This window comes from Furipterus horrens, unplaced genomic scaffold (genome assembly GCF_987537825.1).
Source record: "Furipterus horrens unplaced genomic scaffold, mFurHor1.1.pri manual_scaffold_1, whole genome shotgun sequence".
NCBI classification, from domain to species: domain Eukaryota; kingdom Metazoa; phylum Chordata; class Mammalia; order Chiroptera; family Furipteridae; genus Furipterus; species Furipterus horrens.
In genome coordinates, this window is record NW_028327171.1 from 150,710,506 (window position 1) to 150,735,304 (window position 24,799).

The 24,799-nt window shown below is 32.3% G+C and overlaps 1 protein-coding gene across 2 annotated transcripts in view; it reads left to right on the forward strand.

Moving 5' to 3' along the window:
• Positions 1-24,799, forward strand: part of GALNT13 (polypeptide N-acetylgalactosaminyltransferase 13) — a 514,019-nt gene that overhangs the window by 202,557 nt on the left and 286,663 nt on the right. For both annotated transcript variants that reach the window (XM_090267489.1, XM_090267494.1), the window contains exon 4: positions 3,467-3,635. In XM_090267489.1, coding sequence (XP_090123615.1) covers positions 3,467-3,635 — 169 coding nt within the window. The remainder of the gene's footprint in view (positions 1-3,466; positions 3,636-24,799) is intronic.

A 24,799-nucleotide genomic window follows, 5' to 3' on the forward strand; every position in this document is an offset into this window, starting at 1 on the left:
TTCAGGGTATTTGACATGATTCCTTTTTCTCCTCAAACTTAATCAGTATTATTTTGTAATTTTTCATTGAAGACTTCTGTGAAGTTTTTGTTTATTTTTTGTTTATTTTTACTTTACATGGACTCATAACAACAAAGTGAGTAATGGTTGCCTCACGTTTTCTCTGACTAATATTAGTTAATTCATTTTGACCATTTTAGATATTTTTTTGCAGCTTTATAATAATTAAAATATTATCTTCAGAAATTATTTTAAAAATATATTTCTACTTCTACAATTAGATGTACATTCAATGAATGCAGTGCTCTTTATTTTTGGTCAAAGTGTTTATATTTTTGCAAACTTGATGAATCATATCTGGGATGATATATCAAATACTTAGAGTTTATTACTGTATATATTAGAAACAATTTAAAATAAATGTTGGATTATGTAAAAGACTTCTTTAAAATGTTTTGATGTCCCCTTACATATGGCTTCTCAAAGGATCTTGAAGACAAAATTGGTGTTTTTATTTACAAACAATTCATGGGTTTTTGTTATGTTTGTTTTGTTTTTTTGGTTGTATAGGCAGAGGTAGAGGGGTGGGAAGATTTTCTATTCAAAGGAGAATCTAAGGTTATTACTAAAGCCATTGCAAGTTGGGAACTACTATTTAAATACTTTTTATGAGGAAGCTTATTCATAATGCAGAAGGAAGTAATTTCATATTTCATCATGATTTTATTACCTTAGTGAACACTTTATAAATTGGATCAATTGTTTCCAGGAAACATTTATGACCATGTCATGTGCCAAACAGCATCTTACTGTTTATAAGGATTGCATTGGCTTTAATAGCTGTGTAGAATGTTTTGTAAGGATGACTCTGAAAATAAAGTGAACACTTTTTATACTAATATAGGAATTTGCTTTTTCCAAAAACAAACCAAGAACTTTGCTACTTGTACTTGCTTAGCTACTAAATGTCTTCTTATCTGTAAATTGTAGCAATTTCCTGTGAGGAATTTTCCTAAGAAGAAACCATAATTCTCTATGGGTCTTCTTCAACCTGCTTATTATCTCTGTACATTAATAAATTTTTCTTCCTTTAGGAATCCCAACCAACATCGATCTCTTTTTTTTTTTTTTTTTTTTACTGCTTCCATCATCTACTAACTTCATTTTGTAACTGTCACTATAAAAGCCAGGTTATGTCTGTCTTCACTGAAACAGATTTTTTATTAATATGAGACTGAAATTGCCTTATTAGATAATGTTGAACTGATTTATAAAGTAGGGATGATTCTAAAGAATATAAAAGCTCTAATATAACAAATCACTTCTAATCTTCATGGTGACATATGCATATACATCATATAATTATTTTTATAGGCATGAGTTTGTTTTGTAACATTGTTCCATGGCACTCTTTTCCACAGGTATAAAATGAACATATTCTACATTTTTATAGCACAATTTTAATTGCTGTATAGTTTTCTTTCTATAGATATAACAGTTTATATACTATTTAGCATATATAGAGAACAAGAGAGAGTAAGAGAGGAGAATATACATTTATTTTTATCTGCATGTATAAACATAATACTAATTTCATCATCTATGCAGGTAAAACTTTAGTGATATTTACATTTCACTAGAAAATATATTTTTAAAAAGAATTTTTGTATCATAATTTATAAGCTGTTTCGTTTTCTTATATAGAATATTATAAGAGGGTGTGATACAGGCATCCACTATTGTACATATGTGAACAATTAACATTTTATTTAAACAGTACTCTGAATTCATTTAAATATTTTATAGAGGAAGGATTTATGGACAATAAAAGCAGAGTGAATGGTCTATGACTGGGAGATTCATAGCTGCCAATATTTAGGCAGCCGTACTGAGAATCATTTGTAATAGTTATACAAACTACAATTTCTTAGAAGTTACACCACTGGGAATTGAAAAGAGATTTATCACATGCTCACTTTATTTAAATGGTGGTTTCTTTAACTATCTGCTTTAGATCTGTTTTGTGATCTAATTAAAACTGCTTAAGGCCATAGTTCCCATGCATTTTAATTATGTGCCACTATCAATAAACATTTTTGAGCTTGTACTAATGACTATATATTTATTTATAATGTATACAGATATTATTTTCAAGCCAAATATTTAATACTAGTTAGTACTAATATTTAATATAAAATATGAAGTAAGAGTTTTACTTCTTTTTAAATATTATAATTGATAATGTTATGCACCTCTGAGATGGGGAAAATCTCTGTTTGAATTATTCTGTTCATCATCAGTCTCTTTATAGAAGAGCTAAATTACCTTCAAGTTTCCTTCTCCTTTTTTCAATTTATTCACTGATTGAATGAACAGTTCCAGGTACTTGGCTAAATCAGAGTTGAGGCAGAACATGTTGGTGAGTCTTCATATATTAATAGGGAAAGGATCAAGTGTAGGAACAAAAATAACACTACCAAATATAACAGATAGGTCTGAAATTCCAATGGTTTACCAAAATAGAGTTGTTTTTCTCCCATGTAAATTATGCAGTATGTATACAGTAGTCCCCCCTTATCCTTGAATACATGTTTTAAGACCCCTAGTGTTTACCCTCGTTGGATGACTCAGTTGGTTGAAGCATTGTTCCATACGCCAAAATATTTCAGGTTTGATCACATAGCAAGGCTATGGTTTAATCCCCAGTTGAGGCACATATATATGGTACTGTCTTTAGCCCTTTGTATATGCTTGCTTTCTCTGTTAAATATTAATTGACTGTAAAGGTGTGGGTTTATTTTGGGACTGTATTATGTTCCATTGATTTGTGTCTGTTCTTATGCCAGTGTCATGCTGTTTTGATTGCTATGGCCTGTAATATAGTGTGATATTAGGTAGCATGATTCCTCCAACTTTGTTCTTCTTTCTCAGGATTGCTGTTGCTATGCAAGGCCTTTTATTGTTCTGTATAAAATTTTGAAATATTTATATTTGTTCTAGTTCTTTGAAATATGTCATTGGAATCTTGATAGGAATTGTGTTAAAGTTATAGATTGCTTTGGGTAGTATGAACATTTTATTGTTAATTCTTCCTATCCATGAACGTGGTATGTGCTTCCACTTATTTATATCTTCTATTTCTTTCTTCAGTGCCTTATAATTTTCTGAGTACAGGTTTGAAATTTTTACTTTTGGTATTTTGTATTATGCAATTGTTAAGTGTTAATGATTAGTCAGGTCACTTTATATATCTAGGCTTGAAAGACAACATGCATCATTGAGTTAATGAATTAAAATAAGTTGTTTCTTCAGTGTAGTGTATTGTTTATAAGTAAATGGTAAAAACTTGATTATTGTATTGTTAAGTCAGTATATAAATACACTTGAGAATCAAATTAACACATGAGTTATTTATTCCATTCACTATCTGTGTTTTTATATATCTCTATACCTGCATATTTTACAGCTGTTATTTCAAGAAACCAAGAAGGGCCAGGAGAAATGGGAAAGGCTGTGTTGATTCCTAAAGATGACCAGGAGAAAATGAAAGAACTGTTCAAAATAAATCAATTTAACCTTATGGCCAGTGATTTGATTGCCCTTAACAGAAGTCTGCCGGATGTAAGATTAGAAGGGTGAGTTTACATGTGTTACATAATCTTACATATTTCAGAATATCTCAGAAACTTCAATTTATTCATATTATTTCAGTTCTAGAAGCCTGTGGTTCTGAATAACTATGCCATAGCAAGACTTTATGGTGCTTGCACATGATGAGAAATATAAACTTGCCTCTTTTCTGACAGAGCAAAATATGTTATTTGAAAAAAATTGCAGAATCAACAGCCTAACAGGTTTTTCTTCATGAGATGTTTTTTGTTTTCTTTTTCTTTGTTTTATTTTGCTAAATATAAAGCAAACATGCTCTTTAGTAGATTATTTTTTTGCCAGCATACAAAGCTCTTACACTTTAATAGAAAAACTATATGCTTTGCTATCCCAGCATAAAAGTAGTCAATTGCCTGCATGATTCTTTGACCCTTTAAAAATTATTTATTATGGATTCCAGCAATTTATGCTGCTGTTTATAATTAGAATGCTCAGTTATCAACCATAAGGAAAATAATCACCTGGCAATAATAATATGGCTTGAAAAATTAAGTTGAAAAATTCATCTTGTATGTGATTAACTATAAGCCATGCTCTACATAGTTGAACATATTTTAAATGGGTGTCATAAAATTAGATATTTATTTGCAATAATGTCATTCTAGTATATAGTCCTACAAAGTAAAGGCTGGGAACTTAGAAAGATATACCCTGAGATTTTAGAAAACTTCCAAGTTTACAGATACGTTCCAGAACACATTTCTGTGTAACTAGAAGTTGTGTTTTTAGCTGTGTAATGACTTTTTCTATATAAAATGAAATCATAGTTAATGTAAATAAAGTTTGCCATATATGATTGGTCATATTACATTAGTAGTATAGTGATATTAACATCATAATACTAAATCTGATTTATTTCTCCTTTCTGAATTACTTCAAATGAGCTTAAAGTCGAGTAGCCAAAACCTTATTGAGATGCCATGGATGAACTGTCAGAAGGTTCATTTGGTAGCTAAATAACTGGTTTTGTACACTCTTGTATGCTTTTGAAATGTCTCTTGCAACCAAACCATGGATAACTATAGATTATGATGTTTTTTGGTCCCCAGGAAATGATTAAAATATCAGATATTACATTTGTGCCTTCCAAAGGGTTAAATAACTTTATAGGTAGTTTTATCTACATTTGTATATGTTTGTATATAGAAACATTGCATTTTGAAAAGCACAAAAATCATTTTCTTCTGATTAACTTGAGTATTTTATATGCTAAGTTTATAATGTTATAATGGTGCATTTATTACTTTGTTTTATATACCATGTTGTGATAAAATGTGTAAATGTGATACTTAAGCATTCAAGAATGCCACATAAACACTAGTTCAAACTTAAAAAAAAAACTTTATTCCCAACCTTCAGAACATAAATTAAATTTTATATCAAATCTGGGGTGATTAAGGTAAGAATCACTTCATTATAGACCCATCAGTTAAAAAAAAAAAAAAGTAAAATCCTCATTGAGAAATCAGTAAAAATATTTGTAACCAGTTCTATATCTTCCTTTAAGAATCATTTAACATATTAAGTACTTGAACAATTAAGCCTTAAACTGTGTAACAATTCAACATTTAAAAAATGGAAGATGCAAATTGCTTAGTATTAAAAAGTTCTCAAAATGCCACACGTACTCTGGATAACTGACTTAAAGTTTGTGACTTTGCAAATAGTCTATGAAATAATATTTTTCATTTCATTTTTATATCATACCACAGTGTATGCTATCAAAAAAGAAAAAGAAAAATTATAAGTATCATCTAAGTTTCTGAGACAAGTCATTAAGTGCATGTGGGTTTACTGGGGACATTTGCAAGTCATCTTGAGTGACTCAATTGTATGACTGCCTGGGAACAAATGTTGAAAAACACACCATGAATCAGATATCCCAACTGTTATTTAAAAGATGTCAAAATATGTTAATACTCATTTGATGTAGAAAACAGTGTTTTTAAATTTTGGTGTTAATTTCTGAATAGTTATATCTTAATGATGAAATAAATTATATGCAATATTAGAAAAGATGGAATTCATAAATAATTAATTTTAAAAAGCTGACTTAGTGGAAATGTTCAGTTGATATTTATTTAGAAAGTGCCTGTACTGTTCAAATAGTAAATTCATTCAATTATATCAACATTTGAATAGATATACCTTTAAACTGGCTCAATGAAATGAAGAAAATTGTCCAAGTAATTTAATGTTGTATTAGGCTTTACTATAAATCTACAGATATTTGACGGTGTTTTCAGAGGAATAAATCTAAGCAAATACTTCATGTTTTCATAGAGAAGAGACTAGAGAAAAATAGTTTTTCTTGGAGGCAATTATAATGAAACATTAGGATGAATGGAAGTTAATTTCTGGAACATCCATCCCTAACGATGCTTAAATACTTATGTTAATTTACCAATTTACTTAATTTATTAATAATTTATTAATGTTTGTAGTACAATTATACATAAATTTTAATTATTTGAGGGTCATGAAATAATTGCATCATAAATATTTGAGGTACTTGGATATGTTAAGTGCAAACAAGGCTGAAGACCTTACTAAATTTCTTACTTTGTTGAAGATAGATCCTCAGTTTCTGACATTCTTGAGCAAGTCTGTGCATATTTAAAAATAAAATTCCAGACAAATGTAACCAATCATCCTTCTCCATTGCCCAGCCTCCATATTTAAAAAAAAATTACAATGTAATAAAATTTTGATTCAGAACTTTGAGAAAAAGTATATTAACCTTGGTGATGGAAGGAGACTTGATTTTGGTAGGTGAACACACAATTAAATATGCAGATGATGTGGTTTACAATGTGTGTTTAAAATATGTATAATTTATTAACCAATATAACCCCAATAAAATCAATAAAATATTTAAAAATAATTTTAAAAAGAAATATTAACCTGATGTATTGATGCATCAGCATTAGGGATCATTAGCCTATTTCTCATCAATTATGAGTCTAAGTTTATAGATTTATATTGTTTGTATTTAAGAATAGGGCATCAATATATCGGTTTTCAGAAAACATGTTAATATATATCATCTTGTTTAATTTTTAACATAATATTTTTGTTACTATTTAGAGTGAGGGAGAGAAAGGGAAATGAGAATCACCAAACTAAAGAAATCTTTTAAAAGATGTTAAACACATTATTTTTTAGCACCTAATATGCTAATATGTGCCAAGAACTGCTCTTTGTTATGGGGATATAGCAGTGAACAAAATTAGCTCCTTGCTTCATGGAAACTAGAACAAATCAAAGAATGAAGAAAGGTAAGGGATAGAGAGTAGAGTAGTGAGCAAAAGGGTCTTTTAGTAACTCACTTTTGAGTAAGCTGAGTGGATCTTAAGCACCTAAATATTATAATTTCTTTTTACCAATACACAGAGCTACTGGATTCTTGGAAAGACAATGCTAGAGATATAAGAGATCTATTGATATGTAAAATTATAATTACACAAAAGCAACAGAACAGACATTAAGTAAATGCATAGATCTTGCATGCATGATTACGTGTATTATTTTTTTGAAAACAGTGTTAAAAGTTTATTTCCATGAAAGTTAACAAATATCACATTTTGGTTTACTAAGATTTTTGTAGCCAATGTGATTCCATGCTCCAAGCATTTCTGGAAGTAGAGAAAAGGGTATGAGTATGGTCATAATCAGTGAGTTGGGCATATCACTCTTCCATTAAATGCAAAAAGTGTAAATAAATAAGGGAAACAAAAAACCAACTCTGGAGAATTTTTCAAGTAATTAGGAGAAAATTTTCTAGATATTGAACCAAGCATATAATTGTAAAATCTTGGGTAAATCATTAATTCTCTAAGCATTAGTTTCCTTTTCCTGATTAACAAGTTAATCAGTTAGTCAACCAATCAATCCATCTTTGTCATTTACCAAATATGAAATTAAAAAAAAATAAATAGAAGAATTTATCAGGACTGACTGTGAGGATATAGGAATATATTTACTTAAACAACTATAGTATTGTATGAATACAACAATAATTGTGAAAATGACAAAGAATAGGATTTTGCTGAGTTCCTAGTGAAATTTTAATATTTATTATTATTCTGTGGAATTCTCTTATGCCTTAGGCTTCCTTTTTGAACTAAGCATGGTAACTTTTTAAGCAATCAGCTTCTCACTTTACTCTCTAATTGTTTTTGAATAACAAATTAGAAGTAATTATTGGGTGAATATTTATTTTTTAAAAGCTGCGGGTAATTAAAAATTAAAGCAAAATGTTAAGGTTCTTGAACATTTACTTGTATTCAAACATTGAATAGTACTTCAGTTTCTGGCACTGAATTATTTGAAGGTTATGATGCAGCTGGCATTTAAAAACATTTTATCAGGGCAAAAATGAGAAAATAAGAAATTTATTTTAGCTATTTATATCATAGACCAAATAACTGCTTCTTACATATGCAGACTTGCAAGCTAATAGAGAGAAAAAAACACTAGCAGCCTTGCATTATTAGTGGAAGAGGAACAGTAGCATAAAAATTCTGAATAATTTCTATCAAAAACAAAGAGTTTATTTACTATAAAAAAAGAGAAATAAACTTATTTTATAAGAGTACTTGTCCATCTACATGGATTGCCTTTCTCATGAATTAAAGTTTGATAAAATGTAACACTGGTTACACAAAGGAGAAATAGAAAATGAGAATATTAATTGGATTTCTGATCTCTGTTCCACATCTTTTCTTTTTAATTTGAGAATTACTACATTTTTTATCACTGACAAAGATTCTGCCTGTGAAGATAATTTCTGTAATACTCTGATTTATGTAATATGCTCATGTGTGGAATTAATTTTACTACTGAAATTGAAAGGAGTGTATAAAAATGTCTATACATGCATCTATATATGTGTGTTTATGTATATATTTGAAAAAAATGGATTTGACAGATAACATTATTATTACTATTATTGGGATGATATACTGTTACACTGTAACTTTTCTTTCAAATAAGAAAGTTGAGTGAAACTTTATTAGGTATGGTCTTAGGGACACATTTCTATGCCACTGTAGGCCGAAAGAATGTTGCATAACTCCATTTTTACTGTTACTTTTAATTTTTTAAATTCTTAAATATCATTAGCTATACAGTTCAGTAGTGTTAAATATGAAGGGGATCAACATATACCATCCCCAAATATACCACTTTGGCACAATAGATTGTTTTGAACTGAAGGCAACTGAGAAAAATCAGACACAAGTAAATCTCTCTTTTCTCCTCCATACGCCTAAAAGCCAGGCATAAATTAACCTGGTGAAGTTGTCCATCTTTCTTGATCCAGGAAGTAAACAACAACCTTTATTACTGGAGATAAATATGGTGCTTAAGTGACTCTGCATAAACTAAACCGTTCTAAATAACCTTTATCTTCCATTAGTTTTCCCATATATTTGCCTTCCCACATTTACCAGCTCTAGAATTCCATACACCTTTTTCTGTATTGCTACATCTCCATAATTTTTTATTTTGATATAGTTCAGTTTATCTATTTTTATCTTTTTTCCTGTGTCTTTGGTGTCACATACAAGAAATTATTTTCAAACATATTTTTATGAAGCTTTTCTCCTATGTCTTTTTCTAAAACTTAGAATTTAGCTCATATATTGAGGTCTTTGAACTATTTGAGTTAATTTTTACATTTGATCTAAGGTAAGGGTCCAATTTCAATTTTTTTATCCTGTGGCTATTCAGTTTTACCAACCACCTTTCTCAAAAAGAAGTGTTCTCATTGTATAATTTTTGCATCCTTGTCAAAAATAATTTGACTGTATATGTAAGGGGTTATTTCTGGGACTTCTATTCAATTGGCCTTCTATGTTTTTATGTCAATACCGGGCTGTTTTGATTATTGTAGCTTTATAATAAGTTTTGAAATCGGGAACTGTGAGGCTTCCAACTTTGTTCTTTGAACTTTTTAAAATGATAGATACTTTGTTCCCATGACTACAAATAAAGTTTTCAGCTTTCATTTACATCCTTTTTCTATAAAACAGACATATTTTATTATCTTATATATTTGCACTTACCAAGACTTGTGTATCAATGAAAACTAAAAGACAAGATTTTCATTAGAGATCATTGTGCATCTAAAACAAAAATTACATGAACACTGGAGTTTAGAAATACCCTTGTGTAGAAGTGAGGTAAAGGAGGGTGTATTGGGGGCTAGATTTTATAGACTGATTATGCATGGAACCAGGCTTAGACAGGAAGGAGACAATTTTCTGGACAGGAAGAAAATAATATAGAAGAACAAGCCAGAGCAGAGCCAATGAAACTACTTAAGAATATGAATTGTAGGTAAACTTGAGTATGTACCCTGACTATTATTTCATTTATACCCTTAAGAGTTTATATATTCAAGTTGACCAAATATCTTTTTTTTTGGGGGGGGGGGTTGCAAGTCCTAATTTAGAAAGCATAGAACTTAGTCTTAATTTTCTAAATCAACTATGGTAATCAAATTTTTATGTATGTATTTATTACTTGAGTTATTTTAGACTAAATATGTTTTGTATTTACCCACTATTATGGCTATTAATGTTTCATTATATATCTATTGGTTTTTGGTTCCTAGATTTGATTCTATGTAGTTTGGGGCAGAAATATTTATTTTTATTTATTTTATTTATTATATGTTTTTATTTTTTTTTTTATCCTCACCCGAGGACCTCCTTTAGAGAGAGAGGATGGGCGGTAGGGAGGGGGAGAGAAACATTGATGTGAGAGAGAAACATCAGTTGGTTGCCTCTCACACACACTCTGACCCGGGACCTTTTGTAAGGTCCCAACTGGAGATGAAACCCACAATGTAGGCATGTGTCCTGACTAGGAAACCAACCTGCGACCTTTCGGTTTACAGGACGATACTCCAACCAAGTGAGACACACCTGCCAGGACGAAATGTTTAAATTTAAAATATTCACTAAAAAGCAAAGCTTGTATCAATAAAATGCAATAATTTTGGTTCTAAAATATAAAGAAAAAATTTTTGTAAAAATGGAAAAGACAAATTTTCAATGTGGAAATTTTGGATAATTGAGGAATAAAAATGGTCATATAGTTTTGATATAGTTTAGACAAAAAGTATAAGAAGCTTTGAGAGAAGACAGTCCAATAGAATGGAATGTTTGTGTAAGTAGCCATTTTGGGTCATAGACCTGGGGAGGATGATGAAGAATTTTAAAAACAATATTTCTCCCTTTCTTTAGATATGTCATGATAGACAACAAGGAGGTGTTGAAGCAGAAATATGCCATGAAGGAAATTATATTTATGAAAAGAGATGCCTGCACTTTATGTACTAGATATTATAAAAAAGAGAAAACTGAATTTAATAGGGTTCCCTATTGGCTATTATCTTCACATAAATATGATTAGGATAGTTTCCTTAAAACTATAAAGCAATGAGTAGTAATAAATTAAAATGATGAGAAAAAGATAAACACCAATTGCAGGATAGCTTCAGGAGGAATGGGCATGTGATTTAATTTTCAATTATATCTACTTCTGTGTATGTGTGTGTGTGTGTGTGTGTGTATGTTTGTGTTTTAAACCTGAAGCAAATAAAAAGGAGGAAAAGAATCTGTAAGTACAAATGATCTCAAGAATATTTTGAAATGATATTTTAGAATTGGTGACTGACCATACACAGGGGAAGCAAAAACAGAAGAATCAAAAGATGACTCTAAAGTTTCAAATTTGGATTTGGAGGTGATTGGTGGTATTGTTATTTTACACACACACATACACACTGTGTGTTTTGTGCCACTGAGTTGGTTCCAACTCCAAGTGACACTACAAATTAGTTTTGTCTACAATGTACTGTTCTTAATAGCTCTGTAGCCTTGTGCCTATGGCTTTCTTGATGAAGTAAATTCATCTCATATTTGGTCTTCCTCTCTTCCGGATGCCTTCTATTTTTCCCAGCATTGTTGTCTTTTTTAAAGAAACTGCCTTCTCATGATGTGTCCCCAAGTAAGACAACTTCAGTTTTGTCATCTTTGCCTCTAGTGATACTCAGGCTTAATTTACTCCTAACCTACTTGTTTGTCTTTCTGATGGTTCGGGATATCCATAGAGCTCTCCTCCAGCTAGCACCTTATTTCTAATGAAACTTTTTTTTTTCACATTAGCCTTATCCACTGTTCAACTTTTTGCATTTGTACATCATTTGAGGGAATATGAGGGTGTGGATGATCTTAACCTTGGTGTCTAATGACACACCTTTCATCTTGATCATCTTTCCTTATTTTTCCATTGCTGCCTTTTCAAGTCTCAACCTTCTCTTGATTTCTTGGCTGTAGTGTCCATTTGAATTGATGCTTGAACCCAGGTAAGCAAAATCTTTAATGATTTCAATGTCTTTCTTGTCTATGTTAAAGAATGTTTCTTCTGTAGTCAAGGTTTTGTCTTAGATGTCCAAATGCATCCTACTCAGGCACTTTCTCCTTTCACTTTCACCAGCAGTTGTTTCAAATCTTTGCTACTTTCTGCCTGTAAGGAGGTATCATCTGCATATCTTAAGTTATTAATATTTCTTTCACCAACTTTCACTCCTCATTCCTCTGAGCCTAGCCCAGTTTTCTATATATGTTCTGCATACAGATTAATCAAGTACAGGTAAAATGCCCCCTTATCTGACATGTCCGCCTACAGGAAACCATTCTCTTTCCATACACTGTCCTGAGCATGGCTTTCTACCCACAATACAGGTTAAGCATCAGGACAATCAAGTGCTGTGGTATAGCTTTTTACTTTCACAGCAACTCATAGCTTTAAAAACAAAATTAATCTTCACCCAAGGATCTGTTTCTTGATTTTAGTGAGAGAAGAAAGGGGTGAAAGAGAGAGAGAATGAAAGAGAAAGAGAGAGAGGGAGAACGCACATGAGAGAGATCAGTTGCCTCACACATGTACCCTGACAGGGGATTGAACCTGCAACCTAGGTATGTGTCCTGCCTAGTGATCAGACCTTTAACCTTTTGGTGTATGAGACAACACTCCAACCAAGTGAGCCACTCAGCCAGGGCAACCCGTAGCTTTTTATGATGCATGCACAAAGGGTTTACTGTCTGTAAATATAGACTGACTTTCTAAAATTCTTCAGAGCACTGCAATATCCAATGAATTTCTGCAATCAGATCTTGAATGCCTCTTATTTTTCTGAATCCATTTTGAACATTTGGCATTTTTTTGCTTCATATCTAGTAGAAGCATTTGTCGCATGACCTTGAGCATCACTTCCCTTGTGTGGGAAATTAGAGCAATGGCACTATAGTTGCTGCACTCTATTGCATCTCCTTTCTTGAAGGTCAGGTTATATGTCACACACTTCCAGTCTGGATGCCATTGTTTTGTTTTCCATATTTGTTTTAGTAGAGATCTCTTGGTTTGTTCCTTTTTTTTTTTTTTTTTTGGTGTTCTCTTCTATCTTCTTGCATTGACTACTGTAATAGTTATCTTTATCTTTATGCAATAGTCATAGGAAATCTGCCTTCAGGATTCTAACCCTGTTTTTACAATATTTAACTTTTGCCTCTCACCTGTATTTTAACAATTCTTTGTGTTTCTTTTTGTCACAGATCTTGGCTTTTCCTTTATTTATATTTCTGATATTGTCTTTTTGCTTTCTTCCATAATAATACTTCTAGTTTCAGTTTGTTCTAATTCTTGTTCAATTAAGTTTAACCTCACAAACATATTTTTACATGTACTTTAAGTCCATCAGAAATGTCACTTACATTATATTTTGGCACTGTGATTTCTTTTGTGATCTTCTTCAGTTTTACCCTAATGTTCAATATTAATAGTCCATCATCACTACCGTGATCGGCTCCTGATCCAGTGACAGTGGAAATGCAGCTTCTCCATTTCCTACTTCAAGTTACATAGTCTTTTTGATTTCTATATTGGCCATCTGGTGATGTTCCTGTATACAGTAGTCTGTTTGTTTGCTTGAAGCAAGTGTTTACAGTGGACAACTCGTTGGTTTTATAGAAATCCACAAGTTGATGCACTGTTTTATTTCTGACCCCTAGTCCAAATTTTCCAATGACAATTGATTCTGCTTTATTTCCTACTTTGGTATTGCAGTAATGTGTAATGATCATCATGTCTTGTTTTGGTGTGTGATCAATTTCTTCTTGGATACTTTCACAAAAGCTTTCAATTTCATTTTATTCACCTTCTGTAGTTGGAGCATAGACTCGAATGTTGGTTACATTAACAGATTTCCCTAAAAGCCTGACTGATACTATTCAGTCTGACGTTGGCATTGACACCTAATTGCCTGTGTTATATCTTGCCTCAGTATTAAAGCTACTCTGTTTCCTCTGAGTCTGTCATTTCCAGAGTAAAACACTTTGTAGTTGGCAGACTGTGAATGTCCCATTCTAGTCCATTTAATTCACCAATCACTAAGATATTTAGACACTTCATTTCTTGCTTTGTAATTCTCAGTTTACCTTGATTCATGCTTCTTATGTTCCATGTTCTGATTGTATGTGTTGTGCAGCATAATCTTCTGTGCCCATCAGTTGCTAGTCATCTTCCTGGCTTTGGTCTAGTTACATCACTAGCAACAGTGGTATCTATCTGTAATTGTTCTCTGCTCTTCCCCAGTAACTGTTTGAGTGCTTCCCAATCTGGGGGGTCTCATCTCAGCACTAGCTTGTGTTTCATTTTGAACTGTTCATAGTAGAGTTTTTAATGTAAAACAAAAGGAAAAAAAGAGAGAATAAGAAAAGAAAATGCCATAGTGGTTTACTGTTTCCTTTTGCTGCTCAGTGTGTGGGTCCAAACACATGAGCTTGGGTCTGTGGTGTCACAAGTATCAAAGGCCTAAAACATGTAAGTGCCCCTGCAGTTACACACATGCAGGGGCACACCTAAGAATGCTTTTAATCTGGATAATGAAATTCATTCCACACATGTGTGCATCAGATAAACTGAAATAATGTAGAAACTATTGTTATCTTTGCAGGTAAAGTTTTTGCCAGTATGTGAAAGTTGTAGTAATTCTCAAATTAAGAAGATGTGGAACATAGATCAGAAATCCAATTAATATTCTCATTTTACATTTCTTCTTTGTGAAATCAATGCTATATTTATCTGTACATTATTAGCATGGTTGAGTAAAATATAATTTTTAAAGATATGTTTCTAATATTTCTAAAATTTGTCCTTGAAAGCAGACTTTGTGGTTAAAATGTGTAGTTTTCTCTTCTTACCATAAAAAAGATATATACTTTAAAAAGTAGAGATGTTTTCTTAGCATCTGCAGATTGATTTCAACTTAAGAAAGCATATTGTTCTGCTATTCCTAGAAAAATCTTATGTGAAAGGAATATTTGACTTCTGTATGAAATTCTTCCACACTATATTTCTTCCCAGAACAGATGTTTTCTGTACACATATCAGTGCCTAAAGGGAAGGTTAAATTGTTCTAATACAAACTGATGATGTTATTTTGCTGAGGAAGAATTTGATTTTATAGTTAATGTAGCTTAACTCATGATGATAAGACATGGTCTTATTGACATGGGAGGTGTTGACATATGTCTAAAAATTCTCATTGTACATTGTGATTAATATTTTATGACCTTGCAAAGTCTCCTCCAGAGCCAATATACTTTCTGAATGATCATTGCTGTATAAATGAGAAAAACTTATGTTTGGTCACTGAGTTTTATATTTAATGTTTTAATATTGCTATGTAATTATGTCACATTAAATATATTATAAACAATGTCACAAAATAAATACATTTTATTAATACATTCTAAGTCCACCTTGAAATATGTGAGATGTATGAATGGTTATAATTTTAGGGTAGACATATGCAAGGAGTGCCTAAAAAAATAAAATTATATTTTGGAGTACAGGCTTTCCCTGCTAGATGTGTGCTCTAGAAATCGATCTGTATCAGTATACCAGATGGCATTGTTGTGAGAAGCTGCATTCTGCTTCAGTGAATTTTTTTTTGAAGATTCTTTCAATGTGTTTGTCCATTACATGATGGGTGATTTATGAGTGTACCTGCCCACAAGGCTCTGCGTGTTGAGCAGTTTTTGACCAAAAATAGCATGATCTCCGTGCCCCATCCTTCCTATTCACCTGATCTCCCCCGGAGTGCCTTGTTTTTGTTTCCCTGATAAAAAAAATCCTCAAAGGGAACTTTTGCCAATATGGAAGAGGTGAAACACAAAGAAAAACAAAACAAAACAAAACAAAACAAAAGCAACAGCAGCACTACAAGGCATTACCATTGAGAGGTTCACAAACTGTTTTGAGCAGTGGGATAAACTTATCAGTAGATGTACTGCATCAAATGGAGAGTACTTTGAAGGTGACTGAAGTTTAAACATGTAAGAATAATATACGATTTTTTAATAAATAAATTCTGTTTTGGAGAAGTTCTCCCCTCATATGTGTAAAAATATATTTTTCACTATACATTTATTTATAGCAGTTACTGTGTCTTGCTTTATTTCTTCCTCAGGAAAAGCATTGTTTCTGTTCCTTTTATGTCTTTTTATTTTTAAGTAATGATGCTGTTTAGACAAAATAGACACATTTTCACTAAAAGGTCATACAAAGCTGTTGGGTTATACTTTACGAGAGGTTATTATTTTAAGATAGTATTATATGAAACTCCAAAGGACATATCCAGTATAAAGTTATTATTTTATCATCATCATACTATACAAGATAAAGTTAAAATTTTACAATGTAAATTCATAAGTAAAATTCAATCTCATAAACACTCATGTAGGATCTCCTTTCTGTTTATCATTCTGTGAGAAATTTAAAAAGTAAATGTATTACTTTGAATATATTAGAGGCCATTGAATTAGAACTTTAAAAGGATGAATTGTATGGTATGGTAATGATAATAATAAAACAGTTTTAAAAAATAAAATAAATAAAAGCAAATATAGCATAAGGGTCCTATCCATAATAACCTTACATAAAACATACTGATTAGGAAAATATTTTTATCCCATGAATTAATTTATGTATATAAATTAATAAACTGTAATAATAATGTGCCTAATATTCAATATTTGTTGAACTTCTGCCATGCAGCAGCCATTGCATTAAGTAGTTTATCTATATTATCTCATGGAATTCTCAACAAGAGAATATCCTATGTTTTGCTGTATTTGTTTTATGGATTAGGAAAAATACTGAAAAAAAAGAATAAGGAATTTCACTAAGGTCATGCATTTGATATTTGAATCTTGACAGTATAAGTCCCAGTATGTACTTTCAAATACTATAGAACATCAATAAATTTAATAAAAGAAAAATAAGTGAGAGAGTTATGTTACTTAGAGCTTCATGGAAAACTCGAACCATGGGTTGGCCCTTGAATAATGATATGGGGCATGTAGATATAAGGGAGAACACAGAGATTCCAAGTGAGAGGAGGAGATGAGGAGATGCACAATATAGGATGGTTCTATGGTCTCTTAGTTTGAGGACTGCCCATGCAGTCGTGCTGAGTATGCTGACTCATAGTCATGATTGCTACCCTCAAGGAGGATGCTACTGTTGTTCATCAGTCATATGACCTTTCCAACATCTACTCTTGCTTCCACTCTGTAAATTACTATTTCATAATTTCAAGACCCCCCCCCCACATTTAATACCTCCTTTTTAATCCTCACTGTCATCTTATAATTTTACTTTTTATTTTATCGAGAAAAATAGAAGCAAATAGAAACAAATCCCTTCTAGTTTCACCATTGCATCTACCCCCTTACTTGCATTTGTATCTTATACTCTACCTTTCCTCCTATTACTATGAATGCATTGTTCATGCTTCTAATCATAACCAGACCATCTATTGCACACCAGATACCATCCCTTTTTAATAACTCAAGCACATCTTCCCAACAATTTGCTCACCCCTTCTGTCATCAGATATTTTCTTTCTCGGATTATTACTAACAGCATTCAAACATGTTGTTTATTCTTCCTTAAAAGCGAACATATAAATACCTCTATAAACAACACCTCTACTTACAGACATGTCCATTTGTCTTCTCTCTTTTTCAAAATCTTCTTGAAATTATTGGCTATACCCTGTCTTGAACAACACCACACTTACATTTTGTCCTAAATCCACTTAACGGCTCTAGCCAAAGTCACAAATGATCCCTATGTTGTTTGGTTTAATTGTGAACTCTCAGCCCTCCTATTTCTTGAGCTGTCAGCATAATTTTAAACAGTTGATTTCTATCTCTTTTTTTGAAACAAATTTTACACTTGGCTTTCAAGTCACTATGTTGTCCTAATTTTCTTATACTTCTATGGCCATTTCTTTTGTTATTTATTTGAGTCTTTTCTTCTCCTTGACTTCTAAATGTAGGCATGTCCAAAGGGTAAGTCCTTGGAGCCAGTCTATTTTCTTTTGGCATTTGCTCCCTTACGAATTTCATGTAGTCCCTTCATTTTAAATTTTATCTCTACCTCTAGTTTAGACCTTTTCCATAACATACAGAATTGATATCCAACATGATTTTTGATACCGTCATTTGAATGTCTAATGCTTATGTGAAACTTAACATGTCCACAACTTAGCACCTGATGGTACTCCCAAAACCTCTTCTTTTCATGGAGTTCATTAACTTAGGAAATGGAAGCTCCAGTCTTCCAGTTTCTTGTACCAAACCTTGGAGTGTCATTCGAGCACTCTTTCTCTTACAACCCTCATCTGATACCTCAGCAAATTCAAAATATTAGCTCTTCTTATCTCCACTGCTATCATCTTTGCCAGGGCTATCAATATTTTTACCTGGGTTATTGTAGTAACCTATTATGTGGTGTTTTTGTTTGTTTGTTTGTTTGTTTGTTGTCCTTCCTTTGGTACCCTGCAGTCCCTGATCAACCTAACAGTTGGAGCGATCCTATTAAAACATAACTCAATCTGTGCTACTACTTTTCTTAAACCTCTTCAGTACTTTGCATCTCCTCTGTTGTAAAAGCCAAAGTCCTTTCAGTACCCTACAAACTTTTACATGATCTATCTTTCTATTACTTCTCCCACATTCTGTGCTAGTGCTCACCTGCTTTCTCACTCAGTTCCAGGTGATACTGAGGCTAATTGCACTTTCTATTCCCTCTTTTTCATGTGTTTATCCCTGGAATATTCACATGGTTTGTTCTCTTCAAGGTCTGTACCCAAATACCATCTCCTCTCTGAGGTATTCTCCGACCACATCATATAAAGTTATACCCCCTCATGACACTTTCTATCTCTGCTTTATTTTTCTCTTGTACTACTGGCTATCTAAAGAAGAGCATGTTTTACTCTTTTAGCTTTTTTATTATTTGCTTCTTCCCCTAGAACATAAGTTCCTTGGATGCAGAGATCTTTCTATGTTTTATTCGCAGTTGTCTTTCCAGCTCTTAGAAGAGTTTCTGCTGTATGGTGAATACTCAGTAAATATTTGTTGAGTGAATTTATAAATTAACAAATGATGACATATATTATGACAGTATCTAGAGTATGTGACAGAAAGAAAAGCTTGACTTGATTTTGTAATGAAAAGAGAGATGTTCCAGGTTTTCATGTTTCATGTTTCATGATGAAAGAAGTGTAGATTTGTATTGAGCTAAGTTACCTTTCTTCTTCTTTTTTTTTTCCATCCATACAGTCTTGTCTGGAGCAGAATAAGGAAAATAAAAATTGGAAATAGTCCAATGTTGGAATTATTATAATGTGCTCGGTAAAAGAGGAGAGCAAAATTGAAGTAGTTGGATACCTACGAAAGGACAACTGATGATTAATTTGAAGTTGGGGGTCCCTATTTAACTTCTATTTATTTTTTAAAAACCTGGGTGCACCTATTATTTTAGGTGCTTATGAATTCTCAACCTTTAGTCCTCATCTCCAAGACTCAAATTAAGCTTAAAAATCAATGACATTATTGTCATTTCATAATTAGGGAAACTGAAATTTCTTCTAAACATGCTGCTGGATCTCCCTTTTTATCTGTAATATCCAGGCCATTTTAAGCTAGTATACTCATTTTCAAATAGCAAATGGTAAAGCCAGTTTTTGGCTAATAATCTGTGGTCATCATACTCTCCATATTTTCATTTTCTAGTGTGGCACATTTTGGAGACTTCTTCAATGTACAGTTGCCAGTAGGACCAAAGACGTCCAGCTGACTTCTTTTCAGTCTCTTAGCTCAGTTCCTGCTTCAGGCAATTAACCACCCAAACATTTGCTTCCGGTTTCTCTGGTGGAGCTGACAGCTCTATAGAGCACGGCCCCATTGAGAGGACTTGAGGCCCTCTACCTCCTACCATATCCACTTGCCCTGAGGAACTCATGGTGCCATGCCACATGCAAAGGTGCAGATGCATTTCACTTTTCTCCCACCAAGACCTTACACTCTCTAGGTTAGTTTCTGCTTTTCATGTCTCTAAACACCAAGGAGAGCAAGTCACACTTCCGCAAGTACTTTCTCATTTCATCTGTTATGGCCCAAAGCTTTATGTCAGGTTACAGTTTCATAGCCTATAAACATTTATGCAAAGAATGAGATTCTGATCTCTTAAAGACAGTCCCAGTCTCTGAGGATGAATATTTTGAGATATACCACTACTTTCAATCCCCTTACTTCACTGCACTCTTCTTCAAATTCCTCTTCTTTCATAGGAGGTGGAAGCGAGTGACAGAGATTCAGTCACAAAATCAATTCTGCTATCTTCCCAGTGGTTTCCTTTAAAAGGAACTTAGTTACCCAACATTAGCTAGCCTTAGTTTTGACACTTGCAGAAACGACAATAAAATTGGTTCTTCTTATTTCAGTTAACATATTTACATTTATCTGTTATCAGACAGTATACAAGTTGCAAAGCCAGAATTTGTACAAGGTTCCCTGACTCCATAGTTGTACTCTTCCTGATGTTCTGTATTTGAGTTCATTGAGAGGTTAGAGGACCCTGAAATGTCTATAGAGCAATGAGGCAGTAATGGTAAGAAGACTGAGATCATAAAGGACAAGCATAAATATCTATGAAGTGCTGCAATGGACTTTGTTCAATGAATGTAAACTTGAGGTCCAATGAATGTATGCTGTACTATTAATGAGTATTCAGTTAGAATGGATATACTGCATTTAACACATCTACTAGTTCATGTCAAATGCATCTCCAGACCAGATGATTGAAATGGACCTTGGAAGAAAAAGAAAAAGAAATCTGAGTCCTCCAGTGGTATCCTTTTAGGGGGTCTAGAATTGGTATGCATGACGGTGGGAGTGGGGAGAAGAGGGAACGACAGGAATGATTAAATGGGTGGCTGACAGATGGTGTTGATTTCAATAAAGAAACCCAGAGGGTAGTGGATAAATAATGAAGAGAGTAGCATTGGAAATAAGGAAAAACTGGACAATTTCATCCCAGTAACTCAGGCAATATAGGATAAGACCATTAAATGTTTACTGCCTTTGAAAATGAAAATTATACAACAGCAAATAACACATGAAAAAAATTTTTCCAGTGTTTTTGTTATAAGCTCTTGTGATAGCCAAGAGTATCATAGTCTAAGAAAAGATAAGGCTAAGCAACATAACAGTATCAAATGTATTTTTTGAAAAAATTTTGTTGTGGCTTCTGTCTTAAAATAGTCTATATCAGGAAAAAAAAAAAAAGAAAAAACTAGAGTTGAGTGAGATAAATTTTCATATACCTGGAATTTAAGTTAAAAAACTTTATTGGTAGAACTACCAATGTGCATATGTGAGAAAATGTCAATTTAACTGTTAAAATTTGTGTCATATACAATTCCAAAATAACATAATTTTTAAAAAGACATTTAGTGTCTTTCATAAACAGTTTTGGTCATCTGAGAGTCAATTCAGCTGTGAGAGATTTTAATAGAAGTAAATTGCTTCAACTGTGTGCCTAATAGACTGTATCACAAAACGGAAGCCCAGAAAACAGGAGGCTGAAAGACACGAGGTATACATGAGATGCACATGTTTTAATAATAGCCAGACTGTAACAGATGCATCTGTTGGGGGGTGGAGGGAGCATACCTGTGGCTACACAACTACCATATTTTCATGTGTATTTTTATGATATAGGGGATAGACAAAGGTAGGATCTTCCTAATAAGGGATATTAATTTATTTGTATATATGCATTGAATATTTGTGTCTTACAAAGAAAATGATTAGATAAAGATATGAAGCAATGAAAGGTTTCCATCCTTGCTATGCTTAAAAATGTGAACCAAAAAGTATATGTTGGCAGATTGTTAGTGTACATTGATGAAATTATAATGATGAAAGTATTCATTCAGTGCCACCTTTAAATATGTGAATGGATTTCACACTGTCCTAAATATGTTTACAGTGACCCTTCTATACAATTATTATGATCATTATTATAAGTCAATTTCTCAATTGTTTTATTCCATTCAATACACAAAATGTCATGTCAGTTAGTGTCATCATCACTTATAGTGATTAGCTGAGTTTTCCAAGATCATTTATTAAAAAGGACAAAACTAGGTCTCACTCAAATTCTTTGAATGAATGAGTGTCCCACTATTCATCTCACTGCTTTTGTCCATTTGAGTCCAAGGCTGTACGATCATGGGGTGTTTTTCATTGACATCCAGTGGTCGCATTCTTGGATGTGGCTGTCCATTTTATACTGCATATCTGGGGTGATTTATGTTGCTTCAATATTTTCCTCTAGTTATAACTTTTAAAGTTTTAATTTTTTTAGAGCAGTGGTAATCTTACAGCAAACTTAAGTATAATGTACAGAGATTTCCATATATCCCCTGCCCTCAAACATTCAGTTGTCCCCATTTCCTACCTCTCCCATTAATATTCTTTTTTTTTCTTCTTTTTTTTTTCTAAATATGTTTTATTAACTATACTGTTACAGTTGTCCCAATTTCCCTTCCCTCTGCTCCCCTCCACACGGTGGCCCCCCTCCCTCCAGTTCCCATTAATATTCACTATAACTGATGAACCTACATTGACCTGTCATTATCACCCAAAGTCTGTAATTTAAATTAGGGCTTACTCCTGCTTTTGTAGATTCTTTGGGTTTGGACAAATGTATATTGACATGTATCCATCATTATAATATTGTGCACAGTAGTTTCACTGCCCTAAACATCCTCTGTGCTCCCTCTATTTAACCCTCTCTTCCCAACCCTTGGCAACCACTGATCTCTTTACCATCTCCATACTTTTGCCTCATCCAGAACATCATATTGTTGGAATCATACAGTATGTAGCCTTTTCAGTTTGGCTTTTTTCCCTTCACTTTGTAATATGCATTTCAGTTTCTTTTTATGGCATAATAGCTCATTCCATTGTCTGGTGTACCAGTTTATTTAGTGTACTTACCCATTCACCTACAGAAGAACACCTTATTTACTTCCAAGTTTTGGCAGGTATAAATAAAGCTGCTAAAACACCCATGTGTACATATTAGCTTAGCATTATGCCCACACAGTAACAACACTGAAGGCATCATAGGCCCAGAAATAGTAATTACAAATAAATTTTCTGAGGAACAAGGTCATATCAATGGGAAGTTAGTAAAAATGGAGGAAGTTAAGTAAGGGCACATAGAAATACCTGTTTCAAACTGGGATTTTTTAAAAACAGCATTGTACAAAAATGAGAAAAATCTTTTTAAAAACTTTCCCTCTAACTAATCCCTTTAGGGTTACATCATTTATATTCCATAGGTCTCAGTTTCTCCCTTATAAAATTAAAGCATTTACTTTGATGTCATCCAAGGTCTCTTTCAGCTCTAAGATTTCTTCTTGAAACTATTTTGTTCATCTGTAACCTCTTTCCTGATGAAGATCACTAGCCTGCTTGGCATGCCTGGTAACACAGGGAACTTTATATATACTCAATTCTGAATGCTGGGGTGTTTATAAAACTTTTTGGTAGATAGCAAGGCAGACATGTTAGAGGTATTACATAGAATTATCTTAATGTTCCAACATATGAGGCAGAAAAGTTTAAAATTATAGTGGAAAAGGCTATGAATCCAAGAATTCACAGAATTTTAAGGCAAATTTGGTAATCTTGATAAATGACCATAAAAATGATCCAAAAGGTTACATATGGATGATAAATGACTTAAACATAACTGAAATACATATAGAGCATTCATAATATTACATTTCCGTGTTACATTTATTGTGTTTGGGATTTAGAATTAAAGATTAAATACTTAAAATATTTTTAACAAAAAGTAATAGAGGCTTCAGGTACCTACTATTCAAAGGTAAGAGATATTAAGTTTATTAAAGCATACAGTAAACTAAACTTGGCATTCTGGAAAACAAAGTATGAGGTTCAGGGTTCAGAAGTAGAAACTTTATTGACTAAATGAAGACCTGCTATTTTAGTTAAAAGATTAATTTATCTATTTAAAATATTTGTGTAATTTAATATGGAAAAGTTATTCATACAGAGCATAAAAAGGGCCATGATGTATCAGCCTCAAATGCTAGTAATTTAATTTTAGAATTTGAATATAGAATAGACATTTGAATTTGAATACACACACACACACACACGTCCAAACTTAGAATTTGGAAAATAAAAAGGTTTGAGAAAAAATAATCAACACTTTTATTTATTAAAACTAAAAGGGTTTGTTTATTTACATTAAATCTTAAACTTAAAGAAAACAAAGGTTGGGCTGATTTTTTCATTATATTCTAATGTCTAGCTGAGTATTTGACACTTTCTGTATATTTAATATTTACATATTGAATATATTAATACACTCTTTGAAAAATAAAAATCCATGTGAAAATCCCACAGTGATGAAACTTATGCCCACTGTCTCAAAACAGTTCCAAAAGAGAACTCGAAAAAGGAAAACAAATGAAAATAGTAGGCAGTTGCTATTTTTTTCCTTTAAATAGATGTTAGTGTGAAAGAACGATTTAAAAAAAATATTTCTCTCTAAGGAACAGCAAAGAAAATAATCTAATAAATGTCAACTAAAAGTTTGATATTTTCATTTGGAGATATTTCCTCTTTTCTTCCTGCTAAAACAAAAAGCATCAATAAAG